Genomic DNA, 18,315 nt, shown 5'->3' with positions numbered 1-18,315 from the left:
TTGGAGATTATTTAATGCAGCAGTTTATAAGCTGGGTATCTCAAAATCCCAGAGGCCTTGTCCATCAGTCAGTCCACACACACTTCTTTTAGTATCTACTCTCTCACGGGCTTTGTAGTAGGTGACTGAGATGCCGAAGCACGTAATGCAGAGTTCCCATGCTCAGGGCACCCTGCAGGTGGTAAGAAGGCCACGCCGCAGGTGCACTGGACTGGCTGCCGTTGGGGCAGAGGGACTCCGGCTGGGGCCGGAGCAGGGGCGCATGCCCGACGCCAAGGAGCATAAGCAACTTCTTAAAACGAAGGAGGAGAGAAAAAAAAAAAGAGACAAGTTCCTGTTCTTAAAAAGCTTTCCTTCTAGTGGAGGATGACAAAGCACTAAACTTATACCAAATTAAAAATTTCAAGTACCGATACATACAATGCAGAAGATAAAATCATGTAATGATATAGATCAGGGTTGGCAAACTATGATCCGTGGGCCCAATCCAGCCTACAGCCTATTTTACTATGGCCCATGAGCTAAGAATTATCTTTTTTGTAATTTTAAGTGGTTGAAACAAATGAAGAGAAGATGGGGATTATCTCACAACGCATGAAAATGATACGCAATTCAAATTTCAGTATCCATAAAGTTTTATTGGAACACAGCCACACCCTCTATGATCTGCCCTGGCTACTTTGCCAACCTCAGCAACTGTGGTTCTGGCGCCCCCTCCCTCCCTATTCCAGCTTCACTGGCCCCCTGGCTACGACCCAAACCCCCAAGCCACCTCCCTGCCCTCCCCATGGCCAGTGCACAACGGTTGCCGCGGCCCCCCTCACTTCCTTCAGGGCTCTGCACGAGTGAAATCAAATCCGAGAAGTCTCCCCCACCCATCACTCTGTGTCTCCCCCTCCTGCCTGATTTTCTCCATGGCACGACCCCTGACAGGTTATAGGTTTGCTACTGCCTGCCTCTCCCCGCCATTGGAATGTAAGTTCCAGGAGAGTCGAAGCACTGTCCTCCTTCCTGTTGCATTTCCAGCACGGACACCAGTGCCCAGACATCGTAGGCACGCAGCAACTGAGTGAACGAACTGTCGGACACAGTTAAGTTCTAACGCGAGGCAAGGGAGATCTTTTCCCAACTGGGACCTTATGATCGGTCAAATCTTTCACGATGCAGGGAGGCCTCAGTGTGTCTTTGCTTTAGAATGTCCTAGTATCTTGCTAGAGATTATAAGAATTTGTGCCAAGAGAGAAAAAACTGGACTTTGCATGGAAGCCACCTAAGAAGAAAGGTCTCCTTGCCTCTCATCTCAGTGACATTCCCAATTATGTATAGTTCCCCACCCTCTCTGCTAATCTCGAGTGGTAGGAAAGAGTTAAGTTTAGAAATGTGCTCAGAAGCAAGGTTACTGTCATGTGTGTCCCTATTTCTCTAGGACCTCCAGCCAATTGTGGTAGTGATAAATGTACCCAGGAGTTCCAGATCTTACGTCAGGCTCTACATGGAAGGGTTCATGTGTCCAAATACTGTATTTTCATCCCATAAACTACGTTTTATAAGCTGCTCCCAAAAGGGGTTCCATAATGGAACTCGTTCAACATTTAGCATTACTGGTATTTTTTTCCTAGTGCTCGTAGGGGCCTACAATAAAGGTTTATCCACAAGTCCAAATCAGGATTTTTAAATTAAAAAATAAGTCATACAAGGAAGATGTAAGATACGGTGGGTTCTATTGTATCCTGAATACCAATAACATGCTATGGTGATATAAAAGCTTCAACCACCAGTTAAAAGTGACTGACTAGGGTAGAACAGATCTGTGTATAGAAGCATGTAATTCAACACAGTTAGCTACAGGCTCATAAATGAAGAAGTTAATAGAAAACATTTCAAATGTCTTTTGTGCCAAGGACTGTGCCTGATCGAAAAGTGAACAAGAACTCATTGGGCCATGTGACCAGCAACAGTCAATGGACTTCCCCGGTGAATGACTTAGGAAGTGAAAAGAGGGAGGGGAAAGGAGGGTCTGCTTCCTGGAGTGAAATAAGCAAGGTGCCCTCAGTTCTTGTTATTCAATTCACTCTAGAGTCGATTTCAGGAGAAGGCACGTGACACCAAGCTTATGAAGTCCTGTCGGCCATGGGACTTCTCATGAAAGTTCAGACGTTCCAGTGGGTCTTGGTATCACATACAGTTTGAATGGCTCCAACATCCAGCAACATTCATCCACCAGTGAAGAAAGAGGGGGCTCGGAGGTAGTGTGGAGGAGAAGGAAACCAATTTTGCCAGAAAAGAGTTGGGGAAGCCTACCATAACCTGCAGTTATTCCTTCATCACTCTAGTGGTATGTTTGCATCAGTGACTTTGAAAAGATTTATGGAGGCTGGTTTCATAGGAGTGCTCAAGGAGATGCCAGGATTCCCGATGACAAGAACTGCTTATCAAATAAACCAGAAATAGTGCTGGCCAGACAGTCAGTGTGAACGACTGGACAGGGAAATTATAGGTAATTATGACCGACTGCCCAGAATGTGAACACTGTGGTACTCAGGGCCATCACATACAGATGTGAGTCTATGTAAAGCTTCCTAGAGTTGGGCAGTGCACATCCTGTGCAACTATATAGGACTATCCCAACTGTAGAAAAAAATCTGGAGAAAACAGACACCAATAAATCCCACATCTAGATGGTTAATCTGATTATATCAGTGAGCCAAGATCAGGCACTGGGTTAACCCTGTTTCTAGAAGAAAATGTGTTCTGCTTAGATTGAGAAACTTAGCAGCTAAACAGTATATACAGATTTGCGTTGAGATTTTCAAACAGAATTATCTCAGTTCACAAAGTCCATGCACTGCTGACCCCAAACAGCTCTCCTAAATACAAGTAGCAACACTAATGAAATTAGGATGCCTCACACTCCAGTGGCATTAAGTGCAATCGTCTGGGGTATCAGTAGCTGGATGCATGGTTGTTGCAGGAAAAATATTCACAGACTCGTATAATTAGGGTAGAGGCAATGCTAGTCTAACCTGAAGACAAGGACAATGTTCAAGGACAGAAAGTGAGGACTGTAAGGGAAGGGCAACCTAGGGAACAGAATTGGCATTGCCATCCATTTAGGAACAGAGGGGGCTAGAAGACAGGAGGGTGGAGAGAAGAACACGTTCATGGACCTACTACTAAGGAAGAACTTGAAAATGTCTAATAATAAATGGAACATTTTTATCTCCCAGAGCAAAAAAATAAATTCATATCCCAGTGTTCATTACCATCTTGAATACACTTCCATACTAAATTTTCATTTAAACAAGAACATTAAGAAGCATATTTCTTCTTAGATTTTCTCTTAAGAAAAAGGGGCTAAAGGAAAAGTCCAATAACCAATATGGTGCAGCTCCTTATCCCTCACACTACCCAGTCACATCTATGCCAAAACTTCTGCTTACTCCAGGCACCCCCGCCCTTCACATCGGAAACATTTAATTTAGCTAGGGGTTGGGTAGACAGAAGTGCAATATATGGAGCTTCACTTTTTAAAGGAAACTCAGACATATATGAAAAAATCGCTGATAGTATATTACTAAGCATATAATGCTGCATCTTCCATGTGTAAGGACATGTCTTCTGTCACATGCAAATTCAAACTCTTTCTTCCACCGCCCCACGAAATAAGTTCATGTGTGATCAGTACATCTAAAACACTCAAAACCTCACCATGCCTAGGACACCTAAAGAATTCTTGGTGTCTGAGCTCTTTAAAAGAGCGGAAGAACCTCAAGCATATTACTTCTTTCCAACAATTCAAAATCTCCTCTTGTGCTGTCCAATGCAGTAACGTTCAAAGTCAAATGGAAACATTTTTTTAAATCCATGCATAACACTGGAGAGGAAAAAAAAAAAAAAAAAAAAGCTTCCATGAACCCAGCACATCTAAAGGATTCCTGAGTTTCGTGGACTTCAAAAAAGCTGAACAGCCTGAGAAGTCTTATTTGCTTCGAACAAGTCCAATTTCTTCCCCTGCCACCTAGGCTCAACAGTGGATTCCTCTCTGCCTACCATCTGGCATCGAGATGCAGCCCGCACGCTGGTGGCAATGAGGGGGAGCCGAACAGCAGCTGTGGGTTCTCCGGAGCGCATGTGGAATTTGGGAAGCTAGATTTTCCTTTTTTCTTTTTTTTTTTTTTAGAAAGACTTGAGTAGACTGCCAGACAAGGTGGCTGTCCCCTAGCACAGCATTCAACCTTCACAGACAAACTGTGTGTCTGTTTACGCACCGTTATGTACATCTGTGCTCCACATGGAATGAGAGGAAGACTTGTTCACCCCAAGGACCAATCTTCTCCTGTTGGGGGCGATATCACCCCTGTTGAAAATGCGTGTCCTAACAACGGCTACAAAACCTCAAGTTCACATCTGACTGCTCGTGGCCAGAAATTCCTTAATCAGTAACAATTCAGCGCCGCTTCCGTCAAAACAATTAAATCCAAATCATTTTCAAACTAAAGAGCTGAAGAAAACAGTATAATCTACAAAATACATGAAACTGGGCAAAATATTGCTCGCCAAGTAACATCCCAGTTAATTCTTTTGCATTACTCTCAACTCATCCGGCTCCGAGGCTTGCCCATAGAACCAAGGATTCAATTACTGTTGAATTTTACACATTTCAAAAAGCCAAAAACCGAACGACTTCCAAGAAGACATTTTTCTAGATGGTAGCTATGGGTATTTTAGAAAACCAGAGAGAAACTATCTGGAGAAAGTATTGCAGTTTGCGATTTACAAAAGAAATTAAACTAAACTAACGTTTGCTGCTTACAAACAATGTGAATAAATGGCCCACACAGTTATCCGTGTCACAAAAACAAATCAGTGTTTCATTAGAAAATCACTGTGCCATCTGCATATCTAATTAAGGAGAAACTTAGCCATCTGAAAAGTGCCCAGAAGGCTCATTCATGTTCTATTACATCTCCAAAAAAAAACAAACAACAACAACAACAACAACAAAAAAAAAAACAGCATTTTCAAACACACATGGCAAGAATCTTAGTAAGCCTAAGAACCAGAATACTCATTAACCAACGCAAGATATATCCTGTCCACTACTAGGAGTGTCTTATATTGTCTGGAAAATGGGGGGCAAAGAAAGAAAGTCCTCTGTATAAGCCAATAAGAAAACTCTGCATCACACTAAAAATTAAGCCACCTACCTTCACTGGTCCATGTTCATAACTGGAGCCCTGCACCAACTGCAGATAAGACATCATGAAAACATTCAGCATGGCCCATTGTCTGTACATTTTGAGTATTTTAATATCCACTGGTTTACCAAGCAGTTGACATCAGGCAGCGAGAGCAAACTGTTTCAAAAGGCATTCTCCAGAAGGAAAGTTCGAAACCCCAAGACTTCACATGGAAAAAAACAAATAATCAGTTGTGATCAAAATCCAATGAAATGACTTCAATTAGTCAAGGAACGTTTTTGCTCAATCTTATGCGGGGAGAGAGATAAAAAAAAAATTTAAATGCTCTCATGCTCCAAAAATAATCAGGAGGTGGACATGACTTGCACTTGATATGAAAAAGCACTCGAAATTCACTTCACGTCCAGCAAATTAAAAAAAAAACAAAACAAACAACAACCCTTCCACCCTATGCCCCAGGTTCTAGTTGCTCTGTGAGGAGGTGATGTGGTCACCAATGTCAGCAGCCACAGAAGGCTGGAACCCAATTCTGGATTCAAACTTTTTTCGCAACCCTCATGGAAGGTTGAGGAAGCATGTGTCTTAAATCTGACAGCGATTTTGGCAGAAAATGCAGGGAAGTCTTGGCTGTAATCCTGTCGCGTCCCTACCAATAGCAGGGCCGGTTTAAAAACGGACTCAAACCCTCAGGACTGCTGTTACTTTAACGCACATAACCTGTAATGTGAAACCCCAGCACACAGGCATGAATGTTGCATGGAAACTGCATTGCCCGGGAAGGAACCTCAGACGCTCACACATCGACTGCCAGGGACATGCAGAAAGCAATCAGATATGCTTACAAAACTCACCCGTGCGCAAAAATCACAAAACATTCATATACACATGAAAAGGGAAACATACACAAAATGATTTGTTTAAACAGAAACTTAATAACTTAGATCAAAATGAAGAACACTGATTTTTAAAGAAGCAACAATTAGGTTTATTTGCATGGACCAGGAAATATCTCGTGTGCATTGCTATAAAAACCGTGTTATCACTTTAGAAGCATCGGCTCAGCTTTGGAAACTCAATGTGCTGAATGGATGGATGCCTGGCAAAATTCTAGAAAGCACGGAGACCTGGTCTGGTGCTCTTCACTAGTTTCCAATCTTTGATTTCCAGGTTTGGGCTCTTTCAAACCCATTTTTCGCATTTCTGAAATCAAGAATGGCCTGAGAAATCTCTTCATTGGTGTTCATCACAAATGGACCTAGGGCAGAAAGAGACATTCTGAAAGTTCTGGGTGACGATAATATTTTCTTCTATTACTTAAAACAATATATATTTCTGGAGTTCTTAATCGGAAACCAATCCAGGCATATCTGAGCAGTAAAAGATGATTTTCGCAGCGTCCAATCCCTAAGGACTATAATACAAGTTTCTTGACTAGTATTGTGTAGAATTATAAAGACCAAACTTCAGATAAACAAATCACATAAACAACTGCATCCCACTCAAGTCACTGTTGCAAGTTGTTTTCGGCAATGGTCATCTCTTCATTTGAAATATTCTTGGGCTTGGTTCCATTACAACAATTTTTATAGTTGTGAGTTTTTTCTTCCTTTTTTTTTTTTTTTTTTTACTGAGGGGTAATTGACATATAACATTATGTTGTATTTTCAGGTGGAGTTTCAGGTGGACAACACAATGATTCAATATTTGTATATATTGTGGAATGATCAGCACAGTAAATCTGGTTAACATCTGTCATCACACACAGAATTGTTTTTTCTCATGGTAGGAACTTTTAAGATTTCCTGTGTTTGTTAGTTTGATAGCATCAGCTGAGGTCAAGAACTGAACCAATCTGATGCAAAGAACTGGCAAATGTCACAGTTTTGGTGTCTACACAGTATACAAGGCTGTGCCCTTATATGAGGGGTTTGAGTCACTTTTGAAAATTAGCAGCAACTCATTGGCAATAAACAGGAGATTACAAACATTTTGAGTCAAGAAACCATCACATTTTGGTTTCTCTACCAGTTGGCAAACTTTTTCTGTAAAGGGCCAGATAGTATGTATTTTAGATTTTGTGGGTCAAACAGTGTCTGTCTCCACTACTCAACTCTTCTGTTGACATAAGAGGAGACATAGACTATATGAAAGTGAATAGGGATGGCTGTGTTCCAATAAAACTTTATTTACAAAAACATGCAGTGGGCAGATTTGGCCCACGGGTCACAGCCTGTTGGCGCCTTTGTCTAATTCCTACGTTTGAACTTGGGTTTTGCTCAAAGTGGACGAATTGAGGATGGGGGCACAGTGCTAGAAGGAGAGACTGAAGGGGGGAAGAATGGCCATGCAGGAAGAGGCCAGACCCCTGTGGGCTTTGGATGTGGTCTGTGGGAAGAAGTTCGGGCATAATTCTGCAGGCGATCAAGAGTCACTGAAGGGTTCAGCAGACAGTAATGTGATCTGATTTGCAGTTTTTAAAGACTTTGGCACCAGGATAGAGAAGGTATCTGGCCTGTGAGGCTGAGTTGATGGTAGAATTGTTAAGGGCAGCTGAGATACCAGACACAGGAGGCTGTGGGCAGAACAAGGAGTCCAGCTCTGGATATTCTGACATGAAGGAAGTGGAGACGAGAACAGCTTCCTGGCAGAGGTGCTTGGTGTGTTACTAGAAACATGGATCTGGGGCTCATGAGATAAATTTCATCTGGAGATAGAGACCTGGACTATATCAGGTAGGAAAGAATGACAGAGCTCTCATATACAAAATCAATCCAAGAGGGCACCTTGGAGAAGTCAACTTTTTTTTTTTTTAATTTATTTATTTGACAGAGAGATAGAGAGAGAGCACAAGTAGAGTGGCAAGCAGAGGTAGAGGGAGAAGCAGGATCCCCGCTGAGCAGGGAGCCTGATGCGGGGCTCGATCCCAGGACCCTGGGATCATGACCTGAGCCAAAAGCAGACGCTTAACTGACTGAGCCACCCAGGCGCCCTGAGAAGTCAACTTTTAAAGGACACATAGAAGAAAGGGAAATGGAACTCAAAATGAGAGCAGATCCTGGGCCAAGGACCAATTTCTTGCACGTCATAATACCACTACAGTCTGGATTTGTGCAGCACCTCTCCCATCCCCTGATTATTTTTCTGAAAAAAATGGTATACTTCTGGGCTTCCATTTTGACACTTTTCTACAGTACGATGCTCTGCTTCTCAATTTATAATGTGCATGTGAATCACCTGGGAATCTTATTAAAATGTATATTCTGTTTCAGGAGGTCTAGAGTGGAGTCTGAAACGCTGCATTTCTCACTATTCTTCAGTGATGCAGATACTGCTGGTCCGTGGACCACACTTTGAGAAACAAGGGAAGCACTGGAAGCTTGCCTTCAAAAGCCGAGCTGAGGAAGCTTGTCTCCTCGAATCCTTAAGAGGAAGAAGAAAACTAAAACCAGAAAGCATGTTTTTGTTTTTCTTTTCCTTTTGTTCTTTTTTTGCATACTATATCACTAAATTTATTGTTTTTTGAAATCGAGGCATAATTGACACACATTGTATTAGTCTCAAGATGTACAACATAATGATTTGATATTTGTACATACCGTGAAATGATCACCACAGTAAGTCTAGTTAATATTCATCACCACACAAAGTTACAGATTTTTTTTTTGTGATGAGAACTTTTTTGGGGGGTGGGGAGAGAACGGAGGAGGGCAGGGGCAGAGGGGAAGAGAGAATCTTAAGCAGGTTTCACGTCCAGTGCAGAGCCCAACACAGGGCTGAATCTCATAACCCTGAGATCATGACCTGAGCCAAAACCAAGAGTCAGACGCTTAACTGACTGAGCCACCCCGGCGCCTCAGTCTGGTGATGAGAACTTTTAAGATCTATTCCCTTAGCAACTTCCAAATAGGCACTACAGTATTATTAATTGTAGTCGCCATGCTGCACATTACATCCCCCAGAAAGCATATGTTTTTTAATCGATCAACTGTAAGGATTATAAACAAGAAAATTATTTGATAGTCATCAATAATCTTGTAAATACTCTTTCAAACTACAGCTTTCATCTTTTCTCTAGTTAAACCTTTACACTCCCTCCTGAGTAATAAAAATGGTGTGAGTTCAAGCTCTCATTATGTAGAACCCTGGTATAGTGGAGAGCACAAAGCATGGGGTCAGAAGACTAGGGTTCGAATCCCAGCTCCACTACTAATCATCACTTCCCAACAGAGAAGCCAGAGGGCAGAGCGAGGGTCAACTCAACACGGTAAGCAGCAGAAGGGCAGGGTGGTTGGAAATCAGACAGCCTGACTGTGAATCCAGCTATGTGGCAGTAGACAAGCCAATGAACCTCTGTACCTCCACTTCCTCATCTGTAAAATGGGGATGAGGATACCAACCTCTTAAGGTTGTCCTGAAGATTAAATGAATTAATAGATGGAAAGCACTTTGACCCATCATAGTAAATGATAAATACTACCCAAGTATCTGTTACGTAAATAAATAAAATATAGTGATTTCATTTTCCTCATTTATAAAAAGGGACATGACTACATCGATGCTAAAGACGTTTCCTATTCCAACATTCTGTGACATTCCATGCTTAATCTGTAGACACATCATTAAGGACACTCCCTGATAAGAAAAACAAGGTCCTTGGCTAGTTCATTACATTGGTACTGGTTCCCAAACAGCCAAGAGATGGTTGTGGCTGTCTTTAAACACACACAGGTAAAAGAAAAACTTTCTGGGGTTTAAAAAGTAAAAATAAACAAACAAAAAACCCCACAATAAACAAACCAAACAAAATGCTTTGCCTCTCATTAACAGATGTCAAGGCACTTATCTATCTTGTCTGGTTAATCTGAGTTTGGTCTCCTGCTCCTCCACCATCTTGCTCCTCCCTTCTTAATCCGAGTTTGAATGTGCAGGCTTATGCAGTGTTCCCAAGATCCAAGCCTCTGAGAGAGGATTCCCCTAACACGAACGGAGGCGGGGCCCCCAGCAGACCCACCCCTTCGGTCTGTCACCTCATTTGGTCGGACTCTCATTTCTCATCATTGGTGCAGAGGCAATTATTAAACTCAAAAGACTTACATCCCACACGTCCTTTTCCCACCTAAATTCTAGCCACTATGAATAAATATTATGACCCTTCTCAATCTGTCTTCAGGCTTCTTCCAGAAGAACAAATGATTTCAGTGCTCTTCAATCAAGATAAAAGGAAACTAGAACCATGCACCTTTGGAGTGGAAACTGAAGCATGCAAAATGGAGGCCAACCACTGTTGGCTAGGTGGAGTATAATTTAATGTTTTCCCCTCAAGTTATTAATAGAACAAAAACAATGTTTTTTAAATAATCAGTAGTTCTTGAAATGTATGATCAGCTGAGCTTTTTTCCCTGAAATCACTGTGTATACCTGGGAATTCACGCAAGGCAAGGTAATACGATGGGATTTTAAGGCACGCTAAATTTCATAATTAGATAAGTAGACATGTTTTATAGGCAGTTATCTAAATAAGTTGGCAAAAAAATTTCTTAATAAAAATGAATATTAAGTTGGATTCTAGGTGCTTTTAGATGTTCCTCATTTAATAAAACAACAATATTATGAGGAAGTCAAGACAAAGTGAAGTGACTGGTTACTTATTCCAGGAGTTTCTGCCTCCAACTAAAGTCCTATTTCTACTATACCACAGTTCCCTCTATTCATTTTTGTTTTTTAAACAAAGAAGGAGTGACTCAAATATTTTAGAAACTGCCACAAGAGATATTCTTAAGAGGTACCTATTTTTCACTAAAAATACAATGGATTACAAATAGTATTGAAATCACTGTTGTTTTTAGTAAAGATAAAAATGATATTCCAGCAGCAGGCCACAAAACCTTTCTGTAAGTTGAAGTTCCCTATGACAGAATGCAAAACACTACTTCTGTTTCCCTACAGTTCTAAGCTCAATGTCCTACACGTGATAGGTATTCAAGAACTGTTCCTTTAAAAGAAGGAGAGAATGAATATGGAAATAAATGCCATGTATATATTTTCCTCCGATGATGGAACAATGAAACAAAATCTTCGAATTTGTAGGTAAGGAGGACAAAAATCCAGCTATTATTCCCCATAATACTATACATGTATACTACTTTCAAAGAAAAAGAAATCAACCAGGAAAATTGCCATCGTTTGAGGCTTACCATGTTGGACAACTGGTTCTCTTAATGGCTCCCCAGCAATTAGGACGAAGTGGCTTCTCTCAGGATCCTAAAGTTAAGGAAGAAAACATCAAACAATAAACATGCTTTTTTTTTTTTTTTGAAGATTTGATTTATTTATTTGAGAGAGCATAAGCAGGGGGAAGGGCAGAGGGAGAGGGAGAAGCAGGCTCCCTGCTGAGCAGGGAGCCCAACATGGGGCTCGATCCCAGGACCCCAGGATCATGACCTGAGCCGAAGGCAGACACTTAACTGACTGAGCCACCCAGGCAGCACCCTAAACATGCTTATTTCTGAATGTCAAATTAGGAATAATTTGAAGCTGACATGCTGGCCAGATGGATGATGTTCCTAATTCTGAATATAAATTCCAAAGTATTTTCTGTGTAACACTCAATATGGAAACATTTATTCCTTAAGATGATTGGTCTTCTCAATCAGCACTCAAGAGTACGTCCAGACCACCAAAAGATTAACCTTCTCAGATAAAGGAGGAGAATGCAAATTAAAAGATTTTCTTTAACCGGAAACACCCTTAAGACAAACCATGGGATTTGCTTATCGTATTACAGGGTTTATAATCTCCCATTAACAATTTTTAAAAGGGAACATTATCTATGCAAATCCAAAAGTAAGGTTTGATTACTTTTGACATTTTTTGCTATTAATGTAAAATATGACCCAGAAATGTTGCACTAAATGGAACCTTCTAAAAACATCCAGGTGACATCTGCTCAGGTAAATTTCTCTCCAAACGGGTCCTATTATATTAAAGTCTCTAAAAGTTTGTCTTTAGAATTAAGATTCGATTTTTTCCCCAAAACTGGAAGTATGAATTACAATGTCCAGTGCCAGTGTGGATGCAGGGAAAAAGACACGTTTATAGATCATTTGGGAGATTTTAAGCTGCTACAGGAATCCTTCCAGAGAACACTGACAGTATGACTCCGAACCCCCACTATCGCTGATGTCCTGTGACCTGGCAATGCCAGAGAAAGCAGAAGAAGAACCCCCACCTCACTTGTGAGAAACAGTAACTGTTGTAAGCCACTAGAGTTTAGGGTGATTTGTTAATCACTAATAGAGAACTTAACGTTACATAATTCTTTGGAGGCATCTTTTAAGTCTATCTAATTTAGAATAAAATAATAAAGCAATAATGATGAGGAACTTTAGAACAAAGCCTTCAAAAATTGTTTAAAACTTCACCCTATTCTAATAAGATAGCATATTTCTTTTTTTAATTTTTTTCTTTTTTAAAAAAGATTTATTTATTGTTATGAGAGAGAGAGAGGCAGCGTACACAGGAGGGACAGAGAGAGGAGAGAGAGAATCTCAAGCAGACTCCCTGCTGAGGGCAGAGCCCTCCCACAACCCTGAGCCAACATTGAGAGTTGGACACTCAACCCACTGAGCCACCCAGGCGCCCCTAATATAGCATTACTTCTAAATATGTGGTAAGATAATTATACTACATCATATTATATTTATATACTTCTAATACAAAGCTTATTAAGTAGAAATCATTATAATGTTACTAGTACCAGAAGACTTATCTGGATTCAACAAAAATAAATAATTTTTTAAACTTCCATGTAGTTAAAAAAAAATTCGTATTGTACAGGACTGAAATTGATTTCTCCTTCTGCCTCCAACTTTAAAGTATTAAAAGGCAAGCTGGGGTAGAACGGTTTCTGCAAAAGTCGTAACTTACTCCCTACAGTCCCAGGGCTGGAGTCATTTAGCACAGCCACCCAGCGGGTGCACTAATCAGTTCTTCGTGTTTAAAAAACATCTCTGTTTAACCATTTCCAGGCTCTATTTATTTATACATCATCACCTTACCTATCCATAACCCAACCTGCTGTCACAGTATGCTAACATGAACTCACCTGAAAATCAAAACGCCTAAAAAAGGCTTCTGGTAGTTCACATTTTAAAAAGAGATGTCATAAACTCCATATACTAAAGATTACTGCTTTAAACTAAGTGCAGACACTCAGTCCCTACTTATTCTTGCTTTAGACATCATGCTAACAATTAGGCTTTGTGGTTTTCAGATCTATGAGGGATTCAGAGCTGGAAGACAGAAAAGTAACTACTATAGAGCAATACAAGAAAATAGCTTAAGATCAATGATGGAAATGAAAAAAAAGACTATGTAAAACAGGCACAGAAGCTTAAAACTTAGTCTAGGACCACTTAGTTAAGCCAACAGGCTCTACCGACATCATCATACATTATAGCTCAGGACAATAATTAATACACATGCTGATGATCCAAGGTTATGAACAAGTTAAATTGTGTATAATATACACTAAGCCCACAGGAAAGGGTGGGGTTTCTATCGGAAATGATGTCTTTTTTTTCCAACATCACGTTTAAATGACTAAAAATTCAACTTAAAAAATGCAGTTATCAAGAAAGCTTTATTCCTGAACGACTATGAAGTGGTGAAATTTAAGTGTGAATCAAAAGACATTTGAAAGAAAAGTATTTTAGAAAAATAGTTCTGATCATCGGTACTATATCATATATAATTTAATGTGAATGAAGATGTCATTGCATAATGATTTGAGGTGCTTTTTCAGAGACACGCTTGAGTTTTACGGTCAGCAGGTGGAGAAAGGGTTGGGGGTTACGGGAGAAGGGGCGAGGAATGGCCGACCTCCTTGGGTCATGGATGTGCCAACTCCTCAGAATGTAAATTTCTTCAAAAAAAAAAGTTTTTATTTTTAAGTAATCTCTGTACCCAACATGGGTCTCAAACTTACAACCCCAAGGTCAAGAGTCACACACTCCACCCACTGAGCCAGCCAGGTGTCCCAAGAATGTAAGTTTCTTAATTCAGAAGATGTACCTTTTGTGAATGACAAAGTATCTTCCAGTTTACACATTTAGGAATGATGATCAAGCTTAAAAATAAGAGTTTTGCTTCTTTTGATATTACTTAGATCAAATGATGACTTTCCATTTATAATTTGGACAGTATAATAAAGGGACACTTACATTTGATGTGAAATGAAAAATGATTTCACTGCTGGGTGTTGAGGAGGTCAGGAGTTTGGATTCCCATTTCAGAAACCTGAATGATGGTCCACACTTCCTTTAATGACCTTTCCACTAAATTAACCTCTCAGTAGCCCCTTCTCCTCTACCCTAAACCAGATGTTTGATGTCCTTTTCTTGTTTCTTAAATGTATCTTTTTTTCTTTCCCTATCTAGCCTTCTTTGGTGAAAGCTAATCATCTTTCTGTACTTTAGTAGAGTGCTGATGTGGTTAAAAGTCCCAACTGCTGTTACCTTGAAAAGTCCTCATCTACGGTGACCTTGTGTATAATGTCAAATGATGAAAATCATGCACAAGAAAAGAGAATGAAGAGCTGTTTCAGACATGAGTCCCTGTGAGGATCTCAGTAAATACCTTTTAGGGCTTGATGAAAAGACCCCATACAAAGGCAACGGGAGCCCACTTACTGCTTCATGTATAGTTACCCCACCTGAAGATCATGATCACTTCCAGCCCAGACCATGTCTTTGACTTCAGTGAACCTTCTCAGAGTTCTTAGTTCAGAGTTAGGCCCTTCTGGGTTTACTGAATAATTTCCTCTTACAAATTGCTCTTGTTATCCCGTAAATATTATTGCCAAGATAGGTCCTGAGTTCCACTGATACCAACAATAAATGATCAATAACCAGGTGAAGGCCCTATGATTCACTGAAGGTGTTGATAACTTCTCCACTGTTAGTATGGACTCACAGTCTGATTGATTCTGAAGCTTGAGATGGCAGTAGGACTCTGAGAATGAGTTAAGGGGCATGCTTTTGGTTTAAGGACACCTTTCATAGTGATACATTACCTCAAAACAATTACCAGGAAGAAACCGAACTTTAGCTTGACTTAATTGTATGCATTTGTTCTTACTGGATTTCACTGTTCACACTTCTTAGGCCAATTTAAAGATAAAACAACGAACTGTTATCAGTTTTTAAAAATTAATGGTTATGAATTTTTACCCATAAATAAGCAAAAAAGTTGTCTCTAGCTTTAATAGGGTGTTTTGTTTTATTTCTGTCTTTTGATCTGTATTTGAATCAAAAGGTTAATCTGTATTCATTTACTGAGTTCCCCATGAATGGTGGCAGTTAAGAGTATCGTGACTCTCAAATATTGTTTTGGGGGCAGCCAATGAAGAACCGATTGTCTACCTTGACAAACTACAAGTGAATCTGCTGATGCGTGAGGCTTAAGACTTTCTCAATAGGACATGTCTCTCAAGGTGACATCTAGCCTTTCATATCAAACCAATGTGCTCCTGATCAGGGAGCCATCCTGGCACCCAGAGCACCAACTGTGGGCCAAAGCAGCACAGGGAGCCTTACTCCCTGAAACTGAGGCTGTTTCAGGGTCATCAGTACAGTCCAGGATTAAATGCCCAGTGCAGCATGGGTTTGATCCCAATCTCTAAGAACTCTGAATAAGTTAAGACTATTTTGAAGCCACTGTTGGGAGTTAGGGCTTCCTCCAAAAAGTCAACGGTCTGGCTTAAAGACTCTGAAATCTGGCATAAACCAGGCCCCCTGCAGTTGCTACCTGCCATGGAAGACTTCAGAGTAATAGTCACAGAGGACAATCCACCCTCTGCAAGAAGACAGGGGTCCCTGAAGCCGAAAATGTGCTGACCCTAAGACAAGTCAAATGCTAAGATGGAGCAGGAAACCTGGGGACAGACGTGATCCACATCAACCCTTTGGTGCCCCCCTCTCCTGCCCCAGAGGCTTGGCCACTCTAGAGGAAACCACACATACCACTGGTTAACCAGGTAGACAGGCATGATTGTGGAAGACTCAGAAGTAAGGAGTACTGAAAGGGCTAGACGGAAGCCAGGGAATATACCAAATCCTTATTCTTGACCACAACTCAGTGCAAATGGGATTAGGGGGAGCATTAGGAAGTCACATCTTCCTTCTTTAATCCTCAAGCTCAGTTCCCAGTGCAGATAACCCTGACCTGGGGCCATGGAGTGAATCAGGACACTTCAGAGGCTTTTTCTAGCTCTAGAAACTGTTATGTGCCCTGAATCTTCGGGCCTAAAGTATGAATCCTCATTAGGTAACATGTATCTGACATGACTATCTATTAAATTAGGCGTTCAGATCAGTGAACTTTCTAAGCTACCTAGATACCTTCACTATTCCTTCTCCATTGTAATCTACAGGGACTTGCTGCTATCCACGGACATAAGCATGACACACCCATTGAAATGCTAGTTTTCTAAAATCCTTTTTTTCATAGAAATCATTCTCATGCCTTGCTGCTCCAGCTGTGCTCGTATACAGCATTAATGACAGAAGTGCCCACAACAGAACGGTGCCTTTGGAGCCAGTGAACTGACATTTTCGCCAACTCCTGGCTCTCCCAGCTGCCTCCTGTCTTTCTGGCTCTCCTCGGCAACTTTCTGGCGGTTCATTCCAGCTTCCGAGTCCTTCTCATTTGCAATGTGCCCTCTGCTAGATTACAGGAAGAACGGAGGTGTCAAGTTAAATTGGATAATGTTACAAACAAATCTGCTATCAGGAGGTTCTGGCCTATGTGTAGCTTCCATGCTTCTTTCCTGCACGGGGTCGGCACAAAGGAAACTGTCATTTCCGTAGGTCAAAAGTAGCAATTTCAAACAGTTCAACCTAATAAGAGAGGGCACGGACCCCAAGATCTGCATTTTCTCTGGTGCCCTGGAGGATTTTTTTCTACTTACTTCCTAGTTCATGGTGGTGCCATGGATGACTAAAGCAGCAGTAGGTGAGCTGCCAGAAAAGTGGGCTAGGATGTAGTAATACTTCAAATCCACTGCATTCTACAACCCCAGGGGCAGAGCGCCACACGGCAGTCAGCCTGCCTCTCCACCAGTCATCTACACACTGAAGTAGTTTTCATCCGTACTTTGAAAAATTCAGCTTGTCAGAGGCTTTTGCACAATTGTCTCTTCAATCTTCTTTATGAAAACGACACAAAGCCATCAGATTGGCTTAGCAGGCTCACAAGAGAGTAAGAGAATCACCCAAGGGAATGAAAGAGAGCCAGGGAAGAAACTAGGCAAGGGGACTCCTAAAATCTCAGAAACTCTACCTAAGAAGCAGGGGTTCAACACAAGAGGGACTACGAAATGCATCATATGCTCCTCTCGGTTCGAAATGGGGCTGACTTGCAAAGGGCTCTCTGTGAGTAAGCATGGAGATCTATATTTATACTCCCAGAGGGCGGATCCATTTTCGCTTAGTCTAAAAATAAAATAAATCAAGTGTCTAAAGAAAGAAAACAAGGAAGACATGTTGCCTCCAGATTCAAATGTCTAGGGGTAAACAACAGAGACTTCAGGTGAGTCCAGAAGATGAGCAATGGGTATAGAGAAAACCTTAAAACAAACCAATAGAAATAAAGAGGTTAATGAAAGGGGATAATAAACGTGGGGTATAGTTTCTTTGCCTAAGAAAGAGAGAAAAATTTCCAGCTGCACTGGAGATTTAGGCATTTACCTGTAAACTAGTAGAAAGTGCAATTTAAGAAAATTAACGATTTTTAATACTTACCTTGTTCTCCACCTGGACACTGTCACCTTCCCCCAGCACTGCTGTGTGATGAGGTTCTATTTTTTGTTGTGCATCATCAGGCCCTATAAAAAAGATGACCCATGAAATCGAACGTTCTTTATAGTACATTTATCACATGGTTACAAATGTGGTTAACTCCTTAGCACTGTAATATTCATTTTAACTTCAGACATAAGAGACTTAGGAATCTCCTTAAATCTCTTGGTTGATTATATCTGCAAGTATTAAAGTCTGAAACTGGCTGGCTTCCAATGTAGAAAAGAACAGGGAGGTGAATCCTGCATCATGTTTCC

The 18,315-nt window shown here is 40.9% G+C and overlaps 2 protein-coding genes across 9 annotated transcripts in view; both read right to left on the bottom strand.

Annotated features, from left to right (window-relative positions):
* The window catches only part of VEGFD (vascular endothelial growth factor D), a 37,615-nt gene extending 31,516 nt beyond the window's left edge, over positions 1–6,099 (bottom strand). The window contains exon 1 of the mRNA XM_036107294.2: positions 5,208–6,099. Within this exon, the coding sequence (XP_035963187.1) occupies positions 5,208–5,297 (90 nt within the window). The 5' untranslated portion in view covers positions 5,298–6,099. The remainder of the gene's footprint in view (positions 1–5,207) is intronic.
* Positions 6,100–6,162: 63 nt separating this feature from the next.
* Positions 6,163–18,315, bottom strand: part of PIR (pirin) — a 101,434-nt gene continuing 89,281 nt past the window's right edge. For all 8 annotated transcript variants that reach the window (XM_078064572.1, XM_078064573.1, XM_078064566.1 and 5 more), the window contains 3 exons: positions 18,002–18,084; positions 11,396–11,462; positions 6,163–6,456 (listed from right to left, as the gene is read on the bottom strand). In XM_078064572.1, coding sequence (XP_077920698.1) covers positions 6,344–6,456; positions 11,396–11,462; positions 18,002–18,084 — 263 coding nt within the window. In that variant the 3' untranslated portion in view covers positions 6,163–6,343. The remainder of the gene's footprint in view (positions 6,457–11,395; positions 11,463–18,001; positions 18,085–18,315) is intronic.

Source organism: Halichoerus grypus, chromosome X, assembly GCF_964656455.1.
Source record: "Halichoerus grypus chromosome X, mHalGry1.hap1.1, whole genome shotgun sequence".
NCBI lineage: Eukaryota > Metazoa > Chordata > Mammalia > Carnivora > Phocidae > Halichoerus > Halichoerus grypus.
This window is presented reverse-complemented; position numbering and strand designations above follow the sequence as displayed.